The 24,454-nt window shown below is 42.3% G+C and overlaps 1 protein-coding gene and 1 long non-coding RNA gene across 2 annotated transcripts in view; one reads left to right on the forward strand and one right to left on the reverse strand.

Annotated features, from left to right (window-relative positions):
- LOC106741251 overlaps window positions 1-9,610 on the reverse strand; it is a 57,411-nt gene extending 47,801 nt beyond the window's left edge. Inside the window, exon 1 of the mRNA XM_014613036.1 lies at window positions 9,545-9,610. Within this exon, the coding sequence (XP_014468522.1) occupies window positions 9,545-9,610 (66 nt within the window). The remainder of the gene's footprint in view (window positions 1-9,544) is intronic.
- Window positions 1-24,454, forward strand: part of LOC106741252 — a 55,981-nt gene that overhangs the window by 25,219 nt on the left and 6,308 nt on the right. The gene's annotated exons all lie outside the window — the stretch shown is intronic.

Genomic DNA, 24,454 nt, shown 5'->3' on the forward strand with positions numbered 1-24,454 from the left:
ATCAGACCGATTGCACAATGCAGAATAAAGTGATTTAAATGCGTAAGACACACGTCAAAGGTTCTCAGTGGAGCTGAGGAGTTTTCGAAGTAAATATTGGCAGAATAAATATCGGGGCAACCCCCTTGCGAGTAAATGGATTTCAGTAAATGGTATCAGTAATTTTTAAAAATACGCGGTGAAATAACGGCAAAGCGAAAAACTGTATATTTCGTAGCTTCGTAGGTTAGCTTTTGTGGGTTACAAACCTACCAAGGAAAGATAGAACGGGCTAACTAATCGCGGCTGTTGCAGCGACGTAATATTCAATTTTGTAGGATATAAAAGTTTAACGTGTCGGAAAGACGATTTACCGCATATTGAAGAAAATGTTTAATTAAAGTTAACAAGTTAACAAGAATATATAGTAAATATACAAAATAATATAATTTCAGTGTTTATATCATATTTTTTTTTTTATAATTTCCTAAAGATATCATGGGTATGTCAGTTTTGAGATTTAGTTTTTGAGAGCGTCAATCCTCGAACATCTTAAAAATGATTATTTGCGAGGAAATATGTAATAATTTTCATAAAATTATCATATTTTGGTTGAAGAGAAATATCGCTGGTTTTCATCCATGCACACAGATTTTAATTTCACATTTTCAACAAGACTTTGGAACCCAAAAGCAAAATCAGCAAAACAAAGTATATTGATTTTCTTCTACATCGCTACAATATCAATACAATTTGGGCTTTTATTGGCCCTATTCTTCCTTGGTTTGCAAGAAGATTTCATCTGTTAAAATATTCACAGTTTCACCGGCAGTACGCAGTAGATGGAGCGATGGTTTGAGTGTCGAGCGCAGCTTCCGAGCGGCGCGCGATCGACGCCGCGCGTCGCGGTATCTCGGGAACGGTGATTTGAACGCGCGGTGTGCAGTTTGCAGCGGCGCGATATCGGGCTGCCGATATCCTTGAGACGCGACTTAGGCATTGGGTGCTGCCGTGTGTGCTCGGGACGACGAGGTAGGTTCATGGGAAAATTGCGTCTTTCGTTCTTTCGAAGTACAAAACGAACACATTCCTTCAAGATGACCGTTGGACCGGCTGGTTCAGTCCTCCATGAAGGAAGCGAATGAGTCCTGAATTAAACCGTTTCGGTGACCTCCGTTCTCTCTATTTTTGCACTTCGAAGGACGAAGCAGTCTCTCTCTTTCATTGCCCCTTCTTCTTTTTTCTTTTTTTTACATCGCTCGGAGGTAAGATGTTCAATCGAAATATTCAAAGGACAAGCTATATTCCACTATGAAGTACATGTTTCCTCACTAGAAAATGAATCCCTCGCGAGAGCTCCAGTTTTTTCTCGTGAAATAAGTCGCGGATTTCGACATTTCGCATGCTTCGCCGTGTACGTTTTAAATTTCCATGCGAGCGCGTGAAAATGCCGCTGCGCAATACGGCGGGAATGTTTCGGGCACTTTGTCGAGACCGAAATTTTTACCGCGACGTCTCCTAGATTCCTTCGCGAGAGTTTCAGCATCCGGCGCGGTTTTTATGTCGGTTTTCTACCGATCGTTAGCGATCGCTATCGCGAAACGGTAGCTTTCCGCTCGGCTTGGAATCCGTCGGTGTGGTGCGTCTCTCCCCCTTTCTGTCTTTCTCTTTCTTTCTTTCTTTCTTTTTTTCACAATCGGCGCGGGTCCGCCCGGTTATTATTGCAATATATATCGTTGCGAAGCGCCTCCACGTCAACGCGGCGACGTCCGCGAGAGGCGAGAGCAATAAATTTTTCATAATATCATCGAACCGGTTTCGCGGATAGTTCCTCGTAACAATGAGCACGCGCCTCCCGACCCGGCACGCCGCCCGACAAAAAGTCTCTTTCTCTCGATTCCCGGATAGCGTTCTTTATGGAGCGGAGGTCGTCTTGTAGTGGCAACAACTGTCATATCCTCGTCCCGAGGAAATCCTTCTCCCTGAATCGCTTCATATTGCACCCAAATCGCGCAGCTACGTCGCGTATAAAAATACAAGAGAAAACACGCTTTATACCGAGATGATCGCACGTGAGACTTGTTGTGAGGAGGAACATTCGTCATTAACACGTGAGATCAATTTTACGAAATAACAATTAAAGACACAGATGTCATAGATAATTATATGTTTCTATTAATTGTATCTCTTCAGAATTTTGATAATAAACGAAACGTTCTTTTTATACGATGATATTGTAGAAGTATAGCACCAGGATCGATATATTATTTCGTTTTTAGGACTAATTTCGAAGACCCCGTTGAAGGTGTAAAGTTAAAATTTATGTGTATGGATGCAAAACGGTAACATTTCTCCACCAAGATACATTGTAGTTTTTCGAAAATTATTATATATTGTCTTGTAAATAAATTACTTTTTAAGAAGTTGGTGAAATGACGTATTGAGAATGTAGACCCCAAACGCGCTAATAAATAGAAACCTCAGCTCCATCTACCGCACGTAATAGACGAAGATCATGTACCGTTCGACAGAGTTTGATACTTTATAACCGAGAAACAACCGACTTTCCACGCCTGTCTCAGTTTTGGTGCTTCTCTTCTACTTCTGTCATTCGCATTATAATATTGTATTTGCATGCTCATTTTGTAAATACAACCTAAATCAGCAATTGGCTTTTATCGTTCTTTACTGTGTTAGATGATTTTGTTAATAAGTTTCCAAATCAAATATCCTACACAGATTCAAGTAATTAATTATTCCAATGTCCTTTGGTAACTTTTCAATTAGATCAAGTAAATTTCACTTGAACCAAGTACACATTTTACTTAGATAATTTACTTGAAAAATATTTTACTCTGAAGTGTAGATACTACTTAATCCAAAATTTTTCCAAGGAGTTGCGATAATTATTTATTTGCTTGACTTCAGCACTTTTTTTTCTATAGCAGCGTGCACTGCAAGCTGCTTAATTACGAAAGAAAGAAGGAGACGGAGAGACGGAGGAGACGGAGAAGGAGGAGGGGGAAGGTACGGGCGATCGATAATTTACAACAGACCGCGGCGTAAACAACGCGAGGGGGGGGAGGGGGCAACATAAATTTCGCGAGAATGCACCGATCAGCCGACAGCCTAGTGTCACTCCACTCGGCCGTAACCTTAGGTCGCGGTGACCTGCGTACGAAGGTCACGTGTCGCGACGTACACGTGGAAAGCGGCCGTCCGTTACGCGAAATCGTAAATTCTCCGCCCTCTGTTAGAAGTGCGTTTCTGCTTACCCCCCGCCGGAAAGTCGCTTGTGCGGGGCGTGCCGGGTAGCGCCCGGCCGGACAATTTTTCAGACGTACGGCGCCGCCGTGTTCGGACGGTAAATCGGCGTTTAAACGTCGAATTTACATGCCCGCTTCTTTCCGTGACTTTCACGATATAATAACGTAGCACGCGCGCGCAGAGGATTTATCGCGTAACAGCGGCGCTGTAATTTATATTGCATGCGAGCACATCACACCACGCGTTGGGGAACGTGCGACGACGATGGCGGCAACTATGTTGCGTCTGAAAAACGCGCGCTTCTCCTCAGAAACACGGCCTGAAACGCACACACATACACACACGCTCACATGCGACGTTGTGCATTCGCCTTCGAGAAAATATCACGGTACTAATAATCGCCGATGGCGGCCATTATTAATCTTGAGATCTGAATGTGGAAAAGCAATCCCCCCATCAGTCATTTTTACACGGCTCGCTGGACGTTACTGACTACTATCGCGGGATTACACTAAGAGAAAATATTTACAAATTTATTTGTGGGAAATATAAAGTTTATTTTACAGAAATAAACTTTATTTACATTTCCTACAAGTGAATTTTTACATTTTTTTTCAGTGTAAGTTGGATTAAAAATTCCAATGAGTGGAGAAAACTATAGTAAATTCGGATTTTTATCAGTCCGGAATTTATCTAACAGAATAAACTAGCAAAAATTATGAAAGGAATCAATATGCAATACTCAAATATATTTGTATGCAACTTTATGCAAAAAGGTTTGCTTTAATTAGTAAATTACATCAATTGCTATGATTTCACGAAAAACGAAAACAATGTGATAATAAAATCTTTTTTTCATTCAAATTGACATGTAAAATACATCTTAAAACAAAAGCTACATGATTTTACACACATGAGTGCGTAAAATTACATTTACTTGAATTTGCATTGCTGTCGCGGGGAAAGACGGTGTAAAGGATGGACACGACGAGTTATTTATGATTCATCGGAATCGCCGATCGGCCGCCATGCGATCCCGGCTCGTTAATGTTACAGATATTCTCCTCATTCCGCGTCGCTGAGACCGGTGCACGTGCTTAATTAAGCGAGCCGCACGACGCCGCGCCAATTTCCATAGCTTCCGGTTAACTCGCGCGCTCCGCAAACGGCGTCGATTTTTAAACCGGTTATTATTCAATTAGCTCAGGCCTTTGTAACGAAGCGCTGGAGCGTTAATTAAAGGAGGCCACTTCGGTTTGCCCGGCCGACTTAAGAGAAACGAGTCGGGTATACCGCGAGGTGTCGTCGCTAAGTTTCACGCGGGTCGCTACCTGTTCGACGGGTATGTCTTAATTCGCAAGGAATATGCAGAGGGTGGAACACGACATGGTTTCATAACATTAACCTGTACACATTCTCGTATCTGCCATTATCGGAGGGAAAAACGCCGAAGTTGCTAGGTGAGAGAGGCTTGCGAGCGGAGGAGAAAGTTACATAGAAGGTTAAATTTATAATGTAATAATTTGGCCATGGCGCAAAGCAGTTCGCCCGAAGCGATATTGTTCATTAAGTATTATGTTATCCTTGTATTATAGATTATTCTTATAAATATCCTTTTAGACGGCGATTACTGCACAGGATGCTCTCGACAAATGCATTTTCTAGATTTCTTGGAACGGAGTTTCACTCGGAAAGTAGAATGATAGCCAGAAGTCATTCAAACCCGAATGATTTCTCACTAATACAAGTGGTCTGTTCTTTTTAGCCGAACTAGCTGCACTAATTCAAGAAATTTACATATACATTGAAGCGAACATACAAGATTCTCACGCTTCAGGTGCGTAAATTTCTTGAACTAGTACAGCCAGTCCGGTTAAAAAGAATAGACCAAAAGTGAATTCTCCACTCTGAATGGGAATATTCACTCGAGAATATTCACTCGATTGAAGAAAGAATCTGATGTATTCTACCGTCACACAGGAACAAATCTCGAGACATTCACTTGTATGCGGTTTCACTTGAATTCACTTGAAACCTGAGTGAAGCATTCACTCTCACAATTCCGAGTGGAGATATTTTTCCTACAGCTTTGAGTGAATTTTCATTCGTTTTGAGAGAGTGATTTCACTCGAAGAAATATAGATAAATACACCCGCGTCGTAACAGGATTCTATGATAATGTTTTCCTTGTTGTACATCGACCGCCCATCTTTCTCTCACTCGACGTAGCATCACAGAGGGGCGTATTTATTTACATTGCGCGAGAATTACATATATAAGCGCGGTATTAGGTGAGATGACTATGATGATCGGAGAACCTTTCTTCGTTCTAAGGATAAAGCTGGATGCCATCGACCTCGCTCGTGTGATTTTCTTATGAGTGCGCGAGAGCATGGTTAACTTTTCGTGCGTTTGTAGATAAATTACTGCACCTTAAACTTGAAATTTTTAGACGCACCCGCCTACACAGCACTACCGCACACGATGTTGATGCGTGTGGGACGCAGTGAGGTGTGAAAAATCTGCGCATGTGCTGCGCGTAGCCGAGATAGTGTCTATGCATTGGAACGAAACAACTCTTCAGCTTGCGAACATGGACTTGATGTAAAATGAATCCGAATGTGTCGCTTTTAACCTCATTCCGCAACGTCTTCTCGTTTTTGCACAACGGATTAAAATTCTACTAAAGTACCCACGAATTATTTCGAAAGCGACGTTTTATTATAAAGATTTTCACGCTTCTCCCCCAAAAGTATTTAATTTTTTTCCAAATGGCATCTCGATTGATGACAGTTTCCACATTCTAGAAATAAATCCCATACCTTACGCCACTTGCGTTACATAACGTCCAATTACAGGATGCAGAGTAATGCGGCTCGTGTTGCAGATCTTAACGAATTAATTATTTATTCAGCTTGTAATTGTACGAGCCCATAATTCGCGCGCGCTCCCAATTCAGCTGCTCCCGTTTCATCGGCGAGCGAATTGTACTTTATGCACCGATAAATCCCGCTTTATCGTGCGCGATTTTTCAACGGCGGCCGAAAAATATCACAGCGAATCGCGATTACACGCGCGTCCGGCGCAACGCGAAATCTCGCTTCGTGAAGGCGTTTCGTACACGGAAATAAGGGTTTCTTCGGATTTAATAAAATTTCTTTAATTGAAACGAATCTGTCTTTTGGAATGGAGCAAACAAAGGAAGTTTGATTCAATAAACATGATTTTTGGCTCCTCAAACAATAAATATCTTTACGTCAAATAACATATTCTTTTTATTTTTCATCCGAACATCATAATGGTTGTCACAAGCAATAAATTATTTGGAAGAAGTAACATTATATTACAAAAATATTGAAGAACTTTTTTATTTCAACAGAACAATATTTTTAACTTAATGAGATAAATTTTTTTATATTAAAAACCAAATATTATATTTTCTCTAAAAATACTGTTTTTTGTATCAAACAACATCGTTTACTCTAGTAAAAACAATATTTGCATTCAAACAAAATGATATTTGATATTATAAATGATATTGATATTAAATTGTCGATACTAAATAAATCCAAATCAAAGAAATACGTATGCTAAATCCGAAGAAACATCTTTCTCTGTGTAGGAAGTCCGCGCGAACAAACCAGTCGGCTGAGAACCGGATCACTACGATCGGCGGTCACATAATTGTCGCGCGCGCGCGGTTTCGCGACTTTTAATTAATTAAATCGTCGAGCACTGCCAGAATACGCCGATAATTAAATGCATTTGCGCGAGATATCTCTCGCCTCGAGAGAGCACGGCAGTGTACACTCTATAGATAATACTACCGCGTAATAATTCACGGTTAGACTTTTATTTATCTCGATGAAAAAATAAGGCGAGGAGGCGGTGCGCGCGAGAAGAAAGATTTAAGTACTCTCGACCGATCAGTTAAGAGTGCTTCGCAGCTAATATGTTAATAAATCGCATTACGGTCAGTTGTGAGTGCCAATTATTGATTAAATTTTAATTGAACGCGCGTCTTTTCAATTAAACTAAAGATACTTGCAAATTATCGGGGAGCTAAATTATCTCAAGAAGGAACGCATCAAGAAGGTCGATACAGTCGTCTAAATTCACGGTTTTTTCCCCCCGTTCAGTCTCAAAAAGCGAGAGCATATCATTTACGAGCGGTCGAATCAATTTGGTCACCTCGTACATAATATCCACCGGGCGGATATTAATTATTAATTATGTCGCCTTCAGGTGGCTCCTCGAAGAGAAGCCGGTCACGCGATTAATGCCGCCCGGAGAGTTTAATCCGGTAATTAATGTACCTCTCCCGTAGTTCCTTTAAAATTAGCCTTGAGAAATACCGGTGGCGTCGCGCTAATTACGTTCGGCTCGCGTGATTATATACCGTGATTATATACCGTCGCACCGGGAAAATTAACGCCGCAGTCGCGCGACACGTGTACACGTTTGTTCATTCGGCCCGCTGCCCACATGCAATTCGAATATCTTGATACCGACCCTCCTAGAGCACTCGTCCTACGCTGGCCCCGTCGATATCTTTCCGATCAAAAAGTAAACTGTATCGAGACACATCCGGGTCTAATGTCCATAAATATCATTCTCCGTATATCACTTGCCGGTATTTTTATAAACATATTTGTCTAAGCTGACGTTTCATTTATAACATTGCTCCTCGGTAAAATGTCACGTCTTCTTGTACTCTTAAAAATTATTCACCGAGTTGCATACTACACAGAGAAAAAGTGCTAGAATCAAGTAAAAGTAATTACTTGTTTTTCAACCTCTCAAATCAAGTAATATGTTTATCAATTTATTGCTTGTGACAATCATTATAATGTTTGGAATATTTTACTTAGATCAAGTATTATTATGTTGCTTCAACGGTTTTTTTTTCAGTACTTTCAGTACCACACATTACTCCCTGTTCCCGAACAATTTCTTTATTCGGGACGTTAATCTGATCAACATTCGGACGTGCCCGCTATCAGGTTACGTCGATTAAGTTCGCGACGTCCGCGCGAATTTATGTAAATTCCACACGCGGCGTAACTCGCCTATAAACCGCGCGAAATTTTCGCGCTGGGCTCATCTTGCGCATTGCGTAAGAAAAAGCGACGCGTGCACCCGCAGGAACCGCGATAAGTTAATGTTCCGCGCTTGCATAACGAAGGTGGCTCTCGCTCGCCCGTGACGACGACGTGGGTTGTACACGTACGTGCATCTACGGATCGGGAATACCCGATGTAAGTATAGCGAGCACGGGCTAGATAACGACGGCATCCTTGACTCTAAGCTTGACGCGTGCACACGTCGACGCGTACACGCGCCGTGTGTGAATGTCACCTCGCATGCGAAGGTGCACACGTCGATCTCGCGGGAGCTCGGACAATGCGCGCGCCGACGTTCGCCGACGTAGCATTACGGAACTTGTAGCGTGTAAAATCATCGATATTTTCATGATTCTCTACATACACATTGTGTGTTCCCTTACTTGGAACTTTTTCCAAGCAAAAATGTTCGTTATGTGCGGCACGAGATTCGACTGTGCGATACCTTGAGGCGGAATTTATTGGTTGTATACAAAAAAGAAACGTTATAGAGGATTATTAATATTATTATTTTAATAAGAATTATTGATATTATTTATTTATTATTAATATTACTATTAATATTATTATAATTACATTCTGGTTAATAAATGTAACGAACTACTGCACCAACTTCATAATATAATGTTACATAGGAAACTGTTTTCATAATTTCGCGATGAACGAAAGTATTGCTTGTTTTTTGCTTATTTGCCTCATTTTGGCGGCACGCGTGCTTTAAATATTCCGGAGCTTTTGAGAAAATTCGTTGTCCAAATCGCACGATGATTGACTTTGCCCAACATCCACACACAAGTCAATTTTGCAGCATTATTTTGCTTCACGAAGATTCGTGTCTTTTCTTTCTTTTTATACAATGCTGAGTACGCAGTCTAAATATAAGCAAATAAAACCAACACTTTTATAACTTTCCCAACATTTGATATTATTTCTATTGATATTATTTAGTTATTCCTCGTCAAGGGGGTGACTTATAACACGGACTTATAACAGGACTCGTGAGACCGGAGATTCTTAAGTAGCAATAGTCTGTTAGTATAACAAACGGCGAGAGGAGACCCCGGTCCAGCAACGGGCCCATTGTCCACCGACTACGCCTCGTCGTGAGCGTGGCCGAGGGAGTGCTATCGAGTTCTCGGTTCGATCGCTCGTAAACTAGGTACACGGGGGCTTACCAGCAGGAGAAGCACCGTGCTCGTGGCGGTCACGTCGACCGATATGCCGCACGCCATTTCTCGCATTCGAACCAGCTGGGGCTGTCCTCGCTCCTCTACCGGAGCATCCTGGATCGTCCGCTCTCGCAGCTTCCCAGCTTCGCCGAGCGGGTCTCCCCCCTTCCTCCCCCCACCCCCCCGCCGGCTTGCTCACTTGCCCACCACAACCGAAGAAATTTCAAAACACCCACCACGCGACTCGAGCTGTCTTTCCCTCGCGACCTGGACCGACCGAGAAGAGAGGCACGCTCGCTCGTGAAGCTCTGGGTAGCTCAATCGACGGCCACGTCTGGCGACTCAACGACACTATCTCTCTTGCGGGTGGAGGTCCGATCGTAGGTCGGATTACGGTCAATCGTGCTCGCTCGCTCTGCTCCCCACGTTGCTGGTGGTGGCCTTTCGCCTCTCTCGCGCGCGTATGCCGATCTCTTCGTCCCGATTACCGCGCGCGCTCGCCGTCTGGCTCGCTACGAGGGAACCGGACGAGAGAGCGTGCGCTGCCGACCCGTGGCTAGCCGAGGCGCGTACGCGTCGTTAAAAGGTGACGATTATGCGGTCCTAACCGTAGCACAGGGCTCGGGCAACTGACAGCGGGTCAGAGCCGCGGCACACGGCGCCACGCCGCTCTCACAGCTGATCCGAGAGAGCCGATCGCCTCTATCCGCGAGCCCCCTCCTCCTTCCTTCACGAGGGGCCCGCTCTACCCTCTCTCTAACACGCGATCCTCGAGCCCCCCGCGCGGTATTACACGCCCCTCGACGTTCACGATTCATCCCGTATACTTCCGATCCGGATGATGACAGCGGTGCCCCGCTCAGGTAGAAACAAAGGAGACGTGTCGGGGGCTCCGTGGGCCGCGACGGGTGTCCGCTGAAATTTTGACACATGGGCGTGATTCCGATCTAGCCGTCTTATTAGTGTACATATTCGATGCAACCATGCTAGAGAGCACGAGTGTTCCTTCTTTTTTTTTTTACTAGACTTTTTTACTTGAGAATTTGAAATCGAATCTTTTCTCAAGCAGGGAACTCGGAGTCGCCGTTTCTTTTAAACGGCTTCTCCAATGTCTATCGCTTCAGATTTTGTTACGCGTATAATTAAGTTCGGGTCTACAGTAAAAAATTAATGTAACGCAATTTCCGACAAAGGACAATTCCCGCGCTGTCAAAAGTCGTAATAACGCTTGAAAGTGTCATTTCATGGTGACGGTCGACGCTCGTTTTTAACGTCAAAATAGATCACGTGATCGAAGTTGTTGCTGGACAGTGAAAAACGCATGAAAAGGGTGTAGCAGCGGCAAATTTTGAACATTATAGCGCCGGTCCCGCATAAATTCTCTCTGAGAAATATGTCATTCTGAAGTAAATATTATAATATTGTATAGAAACTGTACAGAAAAAATAATGGAACATAATAAGCGATATAAAACATTTGAATATCCACATTGGCAGTTCACATTATACGAAGCACCGCCAAGGTAATATTAAAGACCCTCAACGTTTGAACTTTCCCTCCCCTCATTAATAATATCGATAATTTAATCTTCCCTCAGATCTGTCGAATTATACTTCTGCTTGTACACAAGATCGAGAAGAGACGGCCTTTCAGGGGCAAAGGGTTGGAAGAACTCGACTGCGTTCGCGCTGTGTTCGCAATGTGTGCGTGCGTACGTGCAGTACGCACGTACGCAATACGTGCTCGAGTTCGTCCAGCAGGTCTGGACTTCGGAGGCGATGCAATAATTAATACGCGGAACAATTCATAAATATTAATGCGAGCTGTACATTACACCCGCGTCCCGGATTTGGATATTTCGCTCGTGGTTTTACGAGCGCGCAAAAAGAACTGCGTATTAAAGCACGTTAATTAGCCGCGTAGCGCTCGTTACCGCAAACCGAAGGCCGCGAGTTAAACCGTCGCAAGTCGTCCGGCCGACGCTCTATAAAACCTCCACTTTCTGAAAATACCGCCCACGTGCCCTTAACGGCCGCATGAGCATCGGTACTTCTCTTAAGTGTCGCTCGCGTACAGGTTTTAGAGATTATAATTGAATCGTAACTTAAAGTTTAATTACACGAGGATGCTTAATGCCGCGAGATAAGGGAGGACTTGGGGAGAAAGGAGATGACGCTCGAAGGAAATTTTCGAGGAGAAAACACCGAAGGAATCCATCGAAGGTCACTCACGCGTAATACGCGGTGAATCTTACGAAATGCGCGGAAGATCTGTAGCAAAATGGGAGAGAGTGTGTGAAATGTTCTTTCTTAATCACGCAATGATGTAACTCGTGATCTGATGACTAAGAGTCTTTCCTCGCGCGAGTTACTTTTCGCCGCGTTTACGCGCGACCTGTCGACAAGCTCTCCGTTCATTCTCATTCCAGAGGGGAAAAAATTCAATTCATTACTTATCTTCTCTAATATAAACAAGAATATATAATCTTATGTGAAGATAAAGCTTGCTCTTACATGAAGAAATCCTATATATATATATATATATATAGTTTCACTAAAAATATTATATTTTTGTTCGTATTCAAGAATTATTTTCGCGAATTGGAGGGGAAAGGTATTGAATAGTAAGAACGATATCTTCGAACCGACATAATTCTTAGACGGTAAGTCGCGCAGGAGGAATTTGAATCCCAGAGACAACGCTTCTCGATCGTTCTTACAAACTCATTCTTCTGGTAGCTGAAAAATGATGGAGAAGGAAGATGCGGAACTGGTGGTGGGATCCGTGCGACGAAATCGTCGCTCGTTCATTCATTCTGGTATTTCTGCCGACGTTACGATAGAGGATGACTGGCGGGGAATACAAAGCGCATTTAACGAAATCCTTGTGCAACGTGCGCGGATGAATAACCGACCTTGCGAATGAGCGGGACGGCCTTCGCGGTGGCGCGTTTCGCCAAAGACAAGGATACATCCCGCCTCCTTCGGGTTTTTCACGCCGGATGCGAGGAACGTCGTCCGCGCCGCTCGGATTACACCCGGGCTTTTAAATCGCGTCTACGATCGAGCGCGGCCAGGGCACACGAACATACGCGTGCATGAGCCTCGCTTCGCCACGCGCGGAACGTTGCCCGCGATGATTAACCGCGCGCAGATTGGCATCGTCGCGGCTTTATTACCCGACTACCGCTTGTCTCCGGCGACCGAGCCTAACTCTCCCTCTCGGTTTACGACACAGAGAACGCGCCTCAGAATTCGCATTCAGAATTCGGACAGATTTACATCTCCCCCGTGATATAATCGTCGGCACGAAATCTCAAATTGCCGCGCGATCATTACTATCCCATTAAAGACACTGAAAACCGTTTCCAAGTTGGCAGGGCGCGATTTACGGCACTGTTAAGTTTCGCAGTTAACGTCCCGCGGACGAGTTCGCAAAGAAACGGATGCTCCCTCCGATGAGTTATTTCTTTTTCCCTCTGTTTCTTTTTTTCCTCCCGGATCCGGGGAATTTCGCGTCGGTGGCCCCCAAGCGAGCATATATCCCGTCGATTCGCGCGGCAGCAGCGTATCTCCCGAAGATCGTCATGCCTCCGGAGAGAAAGAGAGATGCTGCCAAGGGGATCAGGCGACGCTGTACGGTATATACCGGCTCGCTAAATTTCCCCTTTATCTGCATTATTCGCGTGCCTGCGGCGCTCGCCCGGCACCTTTACTCGGCAGGAATTCAAGCGACGCGACCGGGTCTTATATCGGAGGTCAGCTCTTATATCGCGACCTAGGCGTGCGCATTGTTCTTGCGCGAACGGCGGCATTGTTTCGCGAAATTTTTCGTCGGCGAAAGGTCAAGATACAGAGGTTCGGGAGCCGAAAGGATCCGCCGCGAAAAATCGTCGCGAGCGCTTTGAGGATACCATCGCGGTATTTTTCGCCGTACCCGATGAATTATCGCGAGCAACCCCCGCGGTTGGCAAGCGAGAAATTACGGTTGACTTTACCGCGTTACCGCGCAAGAAAAGGACATTTTTTTTTTAATTGAACGAATACAGGCACTTACATATGTGGAAGTTGTTCCACGAAACCCTATGTGAGTCAAAATTTACGAATGCCGGATCTACCCTTGCACTGAGAAACCTATTTAGCTGACTTTATCATAATGCTTGTTTGGACAAACAAATGTCTCGGTTGTGAGAACCGGGTTGGTTCTCTGAACGAGAAAACTTTTTCGTTTCAAAGAACCAAACTTTTGACTCGGGGAACCAAACTTTGGTTCTCGCAATCGAAACATTCGCTTGTCCATATCCAAACAAGAATTTTGTATGAGTCAACCAGATGCGTGTCTCACATTGTGCGATACTAGAATGAAAACACGGCAATAGCTAGTACGCAAGACGTATTTTTCCTCGGATAGTCTCATTGCCGAGCAATGGGCGTCGCGTGGCTTGTTTTTAGGGAAACTTGGTGTCTCAAAGAGTTCCTCCTTCTCACATCGGCTTTTGTCGCGCGTACGTTCGCGAGGGATGTGTCGCGTGTGTCGGGGCGATAATGTCCACGCAAAGTCGTCGTAAATCTCGCGGCCAAGCGGTTTAAATCGCAACTTTATTTCCTCGAGCGCGCGACGTGGATTTAGCAGGATTATTAAACGAGGTCCCCTTTTAACGGACGTGCCTATTCAGTGCGCGCGGGCAGGATGACCGGCTTCGCGATAATAATTGCGGGCATTTGCAACGACACACGGCGCGACGATTTTTTCTCTCCTCTCTTCCCTTTGTCCGACCAAAAGCGATCTGAGGACGCTTTAGAATAATCACAAACAGTGTCGGACGAGTAAATTTTACGTCGAAAAAGTGAAGTTATCGTTTCGACCTTCCATACCCTCTCGAGAACTTTCAATATGAGAAGCGGGATGTAATTAACTCTTCGGTTAACGCGTCAATCATCATTTTGATTGTTTCTACCATCATAGTTTAAATCTAATCAACGATTAACTCAACGGAATTGACCGATCGCGTCGATAAGTTAATCATCGATTCAGTTAATTGGCCAATGTAATTGGTTGATTCCGTTGAGTTAATCGTCAATTAAACTTAAAGCATGACGTTAGAAATGGACATTAGAAATACTTCGCACCTGCATTGAAAACCAAAATTTTGCTAAACAGAGGAAAAGGTTTCTCTGCATTTAGTACACGCGTTTGTTTGACTTGGGTTTGTTTAATACACGGGAAAAAGTGTTGTTGAATCAATTGAATTTTCAACAACACGCGTAATTTAACCCTTTGCACTCGAGGGCTCCGGAGCGGAGCCATTTGTCTTCAAACTCTTCAAACTCAAATCATGCAAATAGCAAGAGCGGAATATCCTATACACAATAGTTTTTACGATTTGTCCTTATGTTATGAACTGAAAGTTATTTGCATTGTCTCCATAGCGGAGCCCTCGAATTTGAAGACAAATGGCTCCGCTCCGGAGCCCTCGAGTGCAAAGGGTTAAATAAATCTTCTCGATTCAACAACGATATCACTGAAACTAATATTTTAATTATTGAAACAATACATAACATAATTAAAATAATACATAACATAAATAAAATACATAAATATAATATAATATATTAACATAAATAAAAACAATACATAACATAAATAAATTAATAATTTTAATGATATTTGCTATTGAGTCAAGATTTACTTCAATTACGCTGCTGTTGGAAATTTTATTAGTTCAACAGCTTTTTTCCTATATAAACATAATTTAATGAAATATCATTTTATCTGAATGAAAGCGTCGTTTGCAACCACCGTTACTTCTACGACTGGGTACGAGACATGGGAAAAGACATGGTTGTTCTTACGAATTTTGCAATTCCAGTTGAACAGATCTCGTTTCTAGCGAGTACGCATTTTTCAGTGTTGCAAAACGCGTCAAGGTCTCGACGACCGTTAAACCGCATTAACGTTGTGGACGTGTCGAAAGATCAATGCGACAGCAAACTCTAATGAAGCCGGTGCTATAAAGAGCGTGTCTCATAGCGACAGTTTTATGTACGATTGTGACAATTTTCGTCCTTTGAATCATCGTCGTCTACTGTGATTCCCGAATTTCCAAATCGATTCCGCATGATCGAGCGTGTCATCGAAGGTCGCCGCGTTCGCGAATTCCGTGAAAGAAGATTGAATGACTGTGTAAAATGATCGTTTCTTTGAATCTCTCTTTGAATCTTTCCACCAGAATACGCTGATATTCGAAAAGAAACTTACATCTCAAGGAAAATAATAAGATCGTGTATTATGCAGTGTTACACGGTAAAAAAATTCGGTGTAAATAGCAATCCTGTGAAATTTGTATGTCATTTTATCAAAGTGGATACGTTAATTTAGCATATATTTATTTTTTTTTAACGTATTCCCATGTTAAAGTAACACAAAAATTTCAATGAACCATTATTTATACAGTATTATTTACAGTAAAATTTGTTAATGTATAAGGGTTATTTACAGAGTTCATTCCCGATATGACTATATAATTTTTCGAAAGGTGTACGTTGCAATATGTCTCGTTTAATATAAAAAGTAATTACATATTGATAAAATTTATGCAGTAATAAGAAACGTGTCGGATAATTCTGGAAAATTGTTGTTGAAATGTAGCAAATCGATGTCAGGTAAGAATTTTTCAATTTCGATGAAGATTGCATCGCCAGCAGTCAGAAGTTGTCGGCTATGTGTGCTCAAAGAATGTTTTCCAATCATACTCATACGCATTCATGGACACGCATGCACGTTCCAACATGCGTAAGCCTCGGCTTGAATGAAAGAAATTACAGGCATTTCCATATGCACGCAATTTTAATAGGACGCTGCATTATATAATTCTGACGCGAGAGTGACCTTGATCAACACGACATTCAGAGAAACTTTCGCTTTACGTACATCCACGTATCGATATGCGATGATTCAGCAGGAAGTGGCTTAATTACACCCGCCCTGGCCTCAAATGGCTCGTGAAACTGTACGAATCGCTGCGAAACGTTGACAATTTTTATGACGCAACGTGCCGGATTTTCGGATGACATTGCGTCAAGTAACTACGGTAAAGAGCACGACAGTGAGTGAGAGTCTGTTTGTCTGTTTCTCGAAATTACAGGCAATCATAAGCAAATGAATCAACATTCCAATCATTACGAAAATAATTTCCATTAACTGATGCGACAAAATTGTTTTTCTCTCGCCACGCACAACCACTTCCTAGAAATATTTCGGGAAATTAAGAAAAGCACTAAAACTGTTACCGTCAACCGATGTTACGCACATATATGTTATATATATATTACAAAAGAAAATATAACATATTTTACATTTTATGATATTTAATTCCTCCTCAATGACAGTTACCGATGTTAACCGTCAAAATAAACCGCATTGAGATGGCTGGCCGGTATCGGGGAAAAGGGGCGGCGATGAAATTCACATGTCCTTTTTAAGAAACGAACAACGTCTTCGCCCTTTCGTCACAGCCACCGCATTCAGGATCCACGCGAGCATTCTTATGTACACCGTCGGTAACGCGTCGCACTTAGCCAGTTGTGCATGAGAAATGATGACGCATACGCGATGCGGTTGCACACGAGGTCGCTATCTGTAAGCGAGCGAGACGCCGGCTCGTTATAAATGGCGGTGCATTCTTGAAATTAATCGGCGCGGAGACGGCGAGCCCCGGCACGGTGTACCGCTCGGTCCCGTGACACTTTTCATTTGTGAGTCTCCCACGTAAGACGGTAGCAGGCTCCGGGCCGGAGATTGACATTAAGATTAGCGCTCGGTGTTTAACCGGATAGCTGTATCTTCGTGCGCGCGCGCGTTTCGTACAATTGCCGTTGCAACGAGAATCCCGTGCGCGGATAAATAAAGGGCACACTGATGGATAAATTTATATATATCGAGGCAAGCACGAGTGGCTGTTAGATAACTACGCGAAAAACTCGAGCGGTTCGTTATCGCTTCGCAATTTTATCCAGTCGCCGCTCCTCTCGATGTGAGTTCGCGTAAATCGCAGTTTATCCCGATAAAGTTATCGGACTATTTCTTTCCCTCGCCGAAACATACGCGAATTCCTCGGAGATCAAGTTCTAATGGAGAGAAAGCGAATGCTGCGGCGCACGCTCTATTTATTCGCAACGTAAGAGAGTTCCCGCGCGACTTTTATCGGTTCTTCGGGAGCGGGGGGCAGGGGGTCGGCGCAGATCGATGGCAATTTTCAGACAGAGATCCGTATTAAGATTGCGGCCGGGTTTGTAATGGATGCGCATGGCGTTCAATCACGTCGCGCGCGTTTCACCGGGCGCGTAGCGTGCCGTTAATAAAATCGACGAGCGAGTAGGGGAGGCGACGGGATGCTCGTGACGGCCTTGTCGTTTCGGTAAACATCATGATAAATGGAAATGAGTTTGTTAAATCGCGGCGTCGGAGCAGCAGCCGCCACCGCAAGGCCACTCTAAATGGAGGCGCCTTCTTAAAATTAACCTGCAAGCGCGCGCAAAAAGCGATATTTTGCATTGTGCGTTTTCGCGTTTCAACGGCCGCGTAAGACGGTGGCGGGTTCGCTCGGGGATCCGACTAGATTGATATTAAGATTGCAGCCGGCCCGATAATAACGAACACGGCTCGTAGCATTTCGGATGAAATAATATGTTGATTGTGCAGCAACACACGGCTAATACAGGATGTCCGAGTTGCTTGTCGGAGAATCGAGCGTATTGAGATATATCGAGAGCGGTCAGAATTAACGAGCGGTACAACTGAAATACATCGCAAAATTTACATGTGAGCAGGGTCGGCTAAGTTGATTTTTATTTTCAACTAAGTTCACACATACACACAAAGGCAGAATTAAAAGTTAACGGCCTTTGTAGAATTAATTTATTTATATTAAAATTTACCTGAATCAGAACTAAATTAATTAAAAACTAAGTCCGTATTAAGTTAATTTATCAAAATTAAAAGTTAATTATGTAAAGCCATGCACATATGTATACATATATATGCTCTTTCGCATAATTAACTTTAATTTAATCGTAGATTAAACTTACACTAAATTAAGAAAAGACCTATTATAAGAAAGTACCGTGATGCCGACTGTTTTGTTCTGAATATACTATACAAAAAAAACACTAGCAGTCAAAGAGCCTGGAAAATTCGCTGGCATTATTTTTCATTTTTCTCACTTTATGTCGTTAGGAGCTTGGGCAATGATTTTAATACTGCTTAATTTTAATTTATATAAAAAAATTCATAAGTTAAACTTAACAAATTTTAAATTAATTAATTCAATTTACAAGTTAACTAATTTAAGTAATTAAGTTAAGTCACAATTATTAACTTTTTTCACTGAGTTCCTGCATATAAACACGAGAAAGAAGTGCAGACTTTCCAAACTTTCGTGTAAAACGCGAAGTTCAACGTACTCTGCTTCCTTCGAGGAGTGGTCGCGTGAAGAAACGATACGGAGTAACCTACAACTGTAATCAATATCGCGGTCGGCGTCGATTAAATCGGAAATTTGCTGCGCCCGTCGCCTCGGAAAAATGATACTTTTTTTCCTACAACGGAATAAGGGAAGTGCGTTGCCACGGAGGTCAACGATGACGGGGAGTAATTTGAATCCGCCTTATGCCGTCGTGGGTGTCATCGGCTTTTACGCGACCACAGGCGAAACGGCAAATTTTTGTTCTTCCACGTGTGTCCCGTTTCTCTATAAATAGTACCGACGCCCGCCCGTGGAACGGGAATGTCGGGGGTGGCGGATCGGGCTAAGTGTCGATAAACCTTCCTCCAGTCCCCCGAGATCCTTTTAACATCCGCGATTAGATCCAGCGAAGCTCCACCTCCGACTTGGAGAAACCGCCGTTGCCTTGTAATATACGCGACCCTTTCGACCAAAATAGAATTCGCGCTGGAATTCCACGGCTTTTCGGCCGTACATTCCAACCAAGGTCCTCCCGCGCCTCTGTTTCCCTGATTTCGTGTGGAAATCGCTACGGCGAGGTCGATTGTGCAAACGTAACACGTCTACATCCTTATCTTATTTTTTTTCAGAGGATAAGCACTAAGACCGACATACCCGGACAACCTGATGGAATACATGATGAACACCTTTATCTTAAATTGTTAGTATATCAATAGAATACGTTCAAAAGTCATCAATTAAATAAATTAAAAATCAAGCTTTGTAGTGTTGTTCTACTAATACGGAACGCAAAGTTAAGAAGGAAAAGATAATCCGCACACGTTAGATTCTCACGTACAAATTGGACAATTTTATCCGGACGACGCAAATGCGTCCTACCACGGCAAAAGCTAGAAAGAATCTCGAGGCTGCCAACCATTACGCTCGCAAATTGGCGAGAACATGTCTGCCAGAAATCCCAATGCTCGCGCGATAATTGAAGTGGCGCGATGTTCGCTTCACGCGGAATCATAAATCTCCATACCACGTCAAAATGACAGATGTCTTTTACGCAAATTCCGGCAGCACGATTAATTACGCTGTTATTCGATCACGAGCTCGTTTTGCCTGTCGACAACTATCCATCAGTCTTAATGAATATTCCGTTTAATATTTCTCGTTGCTTCGTTACTCATTTTTTCATTAAGCGAGAATTGATGGCCGTCTTGTGACATTCAATGTGTTCAGAACGCTTTGCATATCATTAGCCGCGGAAATGATTGAAAATAATACATGTTGAATGACAATTTCTTTTAAGTGGAGTGTGGTTGATCGAGTATTACAATTTTTATTAACCGAACACTGCAAGCACACGTCATTGTGTGCCGTTAATTACTTTTGCTCTTCGGAGATCGATACAATTTATGTCTAAACATGTATTATGTAATATAACGCCTCGTGAACGTTTAAATTATGTACTCACCATTGCGTATTAATTTCCAACCATGTACAATCCAGGTACAACATCCAGTCTCGTCATTGTCCCATGTCGATTACTTTTCCATCATTTCATTACATTGCACGATGCTTGCGATCACGAGCATTTTTTTATGGCGTTTAACGACTTAATAAACGTGATAAGTTTCCGTGCTTCGAAGACATATTTGCGAGTCATGAATCGCGTGTAAGCAATCACGAACAGAAATTCACGATGCTTTCAATAAAGCTGAGAATGAAGAAAAACATCCCGTTTTTTGCGGATGATTGTACTTTGTCAGTAAACGAGATTCTTGTCTCGTAAGAATTCTTTAAAGTAAAGGATAAATATATCAAATTTAAAGATAATCTCGACTAAAACGACACACAAGCCGTTACGTTAAAAAAAATTTCGAAAATTGATTATCGCGATATGTTTTATAAATGAAGTAAATTGTCCAAATATTGTGACGCAATTTTATTGCGTATTTCACACAATTTGAAACAATTAAAGGATTATATTGAATAAATAATTCAGTCAAATAATTTTGTACCTCAAATCAAATGTCGACGTGTCAAAATATTTATATAAATAAGCTTGTTGTAGAAAATTAAAAAAATATTAAGAGTGGACATATTTTTAAGAAAGAAATATTCGATGCGTTAATTTCTATATCTATATAATATCTATCAAATAACACAATCATTTAAAGGAACGATTTCTTAATTATTTCGAGCAATATATCTTGATGAAAGGCTTAAACATAAATATGCAAAACCCGGCATGTGAACACCTACGAGCTAATGAAGTAAATCGCTTTGATGAGATTGTACAAACTTGTATTAACTACCAACAAACCTATCACCTTAAATCTTTATAACCATCACCTTTCACTTTTCGTACCCATTTTTCTGACTCACCGAAATACCAGGAATTCAGGGCCGGTTCAGCTGAAATAAAAAAGTATGGTTTGTCCGATTATATACTGGTGGACTATAAATAACGGTTTAACGAAAAAAAGAGTGAATGCAAATGTATTAACTCTTAACGATCATGATGAGATGACGACTTTTACCCTGATACTATATGATAATTATATCCCAGTTTTCAATCGCGAATATTTAAATACGAGGGTACGGGAAGTCTTTGAACGTACCTTCGAGCCAACCCTGTTCGGCCCGAACCGGATCCTCCGGTACGGCATCTGCATCCACCGAAATTGCAACCTTGCGTTGTCATAAGCTCCCACAAATCTGAAACAGAAAGCAAGTTCCCTGATTAGCTATATGAATAAATGTCAACAAAGTGAAAATACGAAAGCTTCTCAACACGTCTCACACACGCTCTGAGCGACTCGTAAATCTATAATTCATGCGCTTTTATACACATATTAGGAGTACGAATTAGTTCGGTCCGTTTTTAAAAGATGGCTTTGACTGTTATGAATGTTTCATAATGACAGCTGATTTCGGTGGTTTCAGAGAGGTTAGACATCTGTCAATAATATTCAGTTTATATCGCTTTGAGTTTCATACAAAACCCCTGTTTTTGACTGTGTTGAATATGTCAAATTTTGTGTTAACTAAGCAGCATTTGCGGGAGGTTTTAGTTTTCTGCTTTAATTGGAAGAAAAGTGCAGCTGAAGCTTGTAGAAGTTTATGGTGACAATGCTCCAACTGATAAATCATGTAGAGAATGGTTTCGACATTTCAACAATGTTTAACTGACACGAGGATACGAGTTTCCTCGAGACCAGCCAGCAATTTGTTATTATCAGCTGATTACTGTAACACACATACTTATACTTTAGAGAGCGAAAAATAAAATCGGATTCTAAAAATCGATATCAGCTGCTCCATGAAGATGAATAACGGATGACTGGTCGGAACGCGCGGAATGTGCGGAATATTCATGGCTGGTTTGACCGCTTATAAGGGTTATCGCGACCTCGACATTTTCGTACGTATTAATATATCCACAACTCCAATTAAGTCCCAGAATTAAAGCATCCTACGATAATCGCGAGATACAATAAAAAATTGCCGCGAGATTTAATTCGCGAGTGACACCGAGCGATTTAGCAGGGTTTGCAAAACGCGCCGCCACGCTCTCGACTACGTGCGCCTACGTTTTGTGAGCCGCGTTCCCTCCAATTACCGATCCCCGAAACTAATTCGCGTAATCGCACGTTGCGATCGCCGATTGAGCGTGTCTCTCGACCCGCTCTCCCGATCACGCATATTTATACTCCTCGCGCGGGGATTAACATGTCAAGCCACGTCGGGCAACACGGCTGGTCCAGTTTCCGTGACCGTGGTGTTGTGTTCCGCATAATTCGGACTGTCCCTCTGTTCGGAAGGCGCGCGTGTAGCTGCATTTTTCGCAAGGTCAACCGGTCAACCTACACCCCGACGAAGCGGGAGGCACGACCTCCTCGGCGGGTCAAATTTCTTTAGGATCGACGCGGATGATTTTTCAAGCCGCGTTGAAGCTCGAACAACACGCCTCGGCCGTATTCGATTTGCATAATGCTGGCTCCTTTATCGTTCTTTTTTCACAGCTCCTCGGTAGCTCGTGACTCCCCGGTAAAGCACCGGAGCGACTTGTCATTTGAGTCCAACTACGACGGACTATACGGAAAGAAGATTGATATTTTCACGTATAAACAAGAATAGCATAAACTTCTTGGAAGATTTTTAGTTTAATTGAATTTATAGTGATTCAAGTATTACTTGAACTTAATTCAAGATTAAAAATTTTCTAAGAAAATTATAGTATTCTTACTTATATATAAGAATATCTATTCTTGATTTAACACTAATTTCTTTTCCATGTAGGGTATTGGTATTCATGGTCCGATCTTATAGAAGAAATGCACCTAAATTGACATCCCATTTGGTTTGTAAGCTCTAAAGCCTTATTAAAATTAAAATGTATGTGTATGTATATAAACTAGTAACACCTCACTATCAAAATGATAATCTTATGAAAATTATTACATATTGTCTTGCGAATAACTACTTTTTATGAGATTAGAGAAATGACGCTTTGAAAAAAAATATATAAAACTGACATATATAATATCCCCATGATACCAGGAAATTATAATAAGAAATGATATAAAAGCATCGAAATTACAATGCTTCATACATTTATTATATATCCTTACGTGTTATCTTAATCTTATATATTCTGTTTTTTATTATGTATATCACAACCATACGCGCTTGTAAACAGAAACTATTACTTCAGCCCCAACTATTACGATCACTTTCGATTACTATACAGGGTGTTACATCAGCATATTCAGCAGTATGCCGGGTTGCCGTTGCAAAGGCATATGTGACAGTGAGAACGCGCGCGTAACCAGCCTGAGTACGTGTTTTTACAGGCACAGTAGACAAAGTTCATGTACTATTCAGCAGAGTTTGGTACTTGACAGCTGAAAAATATGTATGAAGAAAAAATGAGTATGTCGGTTTGTCATACCGATATCACTTTTTGTGCTTTCCTTCTAAGATCGTTTCAAGTTCATCAGATGCTTATCAACTTCAGATGTTTCATAGCTAATGAAACGATACGTATAGTATCTGAAGATAAGCTTGAGACGATCTTAAATATAAGATCCGACTAAGAATACCGCCCTAGGACGTAAAATTGGACGATTTTTCCGATCGGCTATACCCGATATTGACCCTGACATTCGATTAGCATAATGTATTCTTCTCGTTCCACATAAATATCAAAGCGAGATGGAAATATATTTTCAGCGGCATTGTCTCGCGCGATTGTTCGCACGCTCGTGCTCACACGTACGCGAGACCATATTTATTCCCGTCGTTAATCTCGTGTGACGTTAATCATCGCATCATTATCTATTCCGTGAATAACGCTTCCCTTTCATTGCGCTTGTACGTTAAACGCTGAGATGTTTGTCTTTGACGTGCACAATAACGCACGTCACGCCAAAGGACGCGCGCCCAAATGAGAACTAATT

The sequence above is a fragment of the Dinoponera quadriceps genome, unplaced genomic scaffold, assembly GCF_001313825.1.
Source record: "Dinoponera quadriceps isolate SergipeBrazil2010 unplaced genomic scaffold, ASM131382v1 scaffold654, whole genome shotgun sequence".
Lineage (NCBI taxonomy): Eukaryota > Metazoa > Arthropoda > Insecta > Hymenoptera > Formicidae > Dinoponera > Dinoponera quadriceps.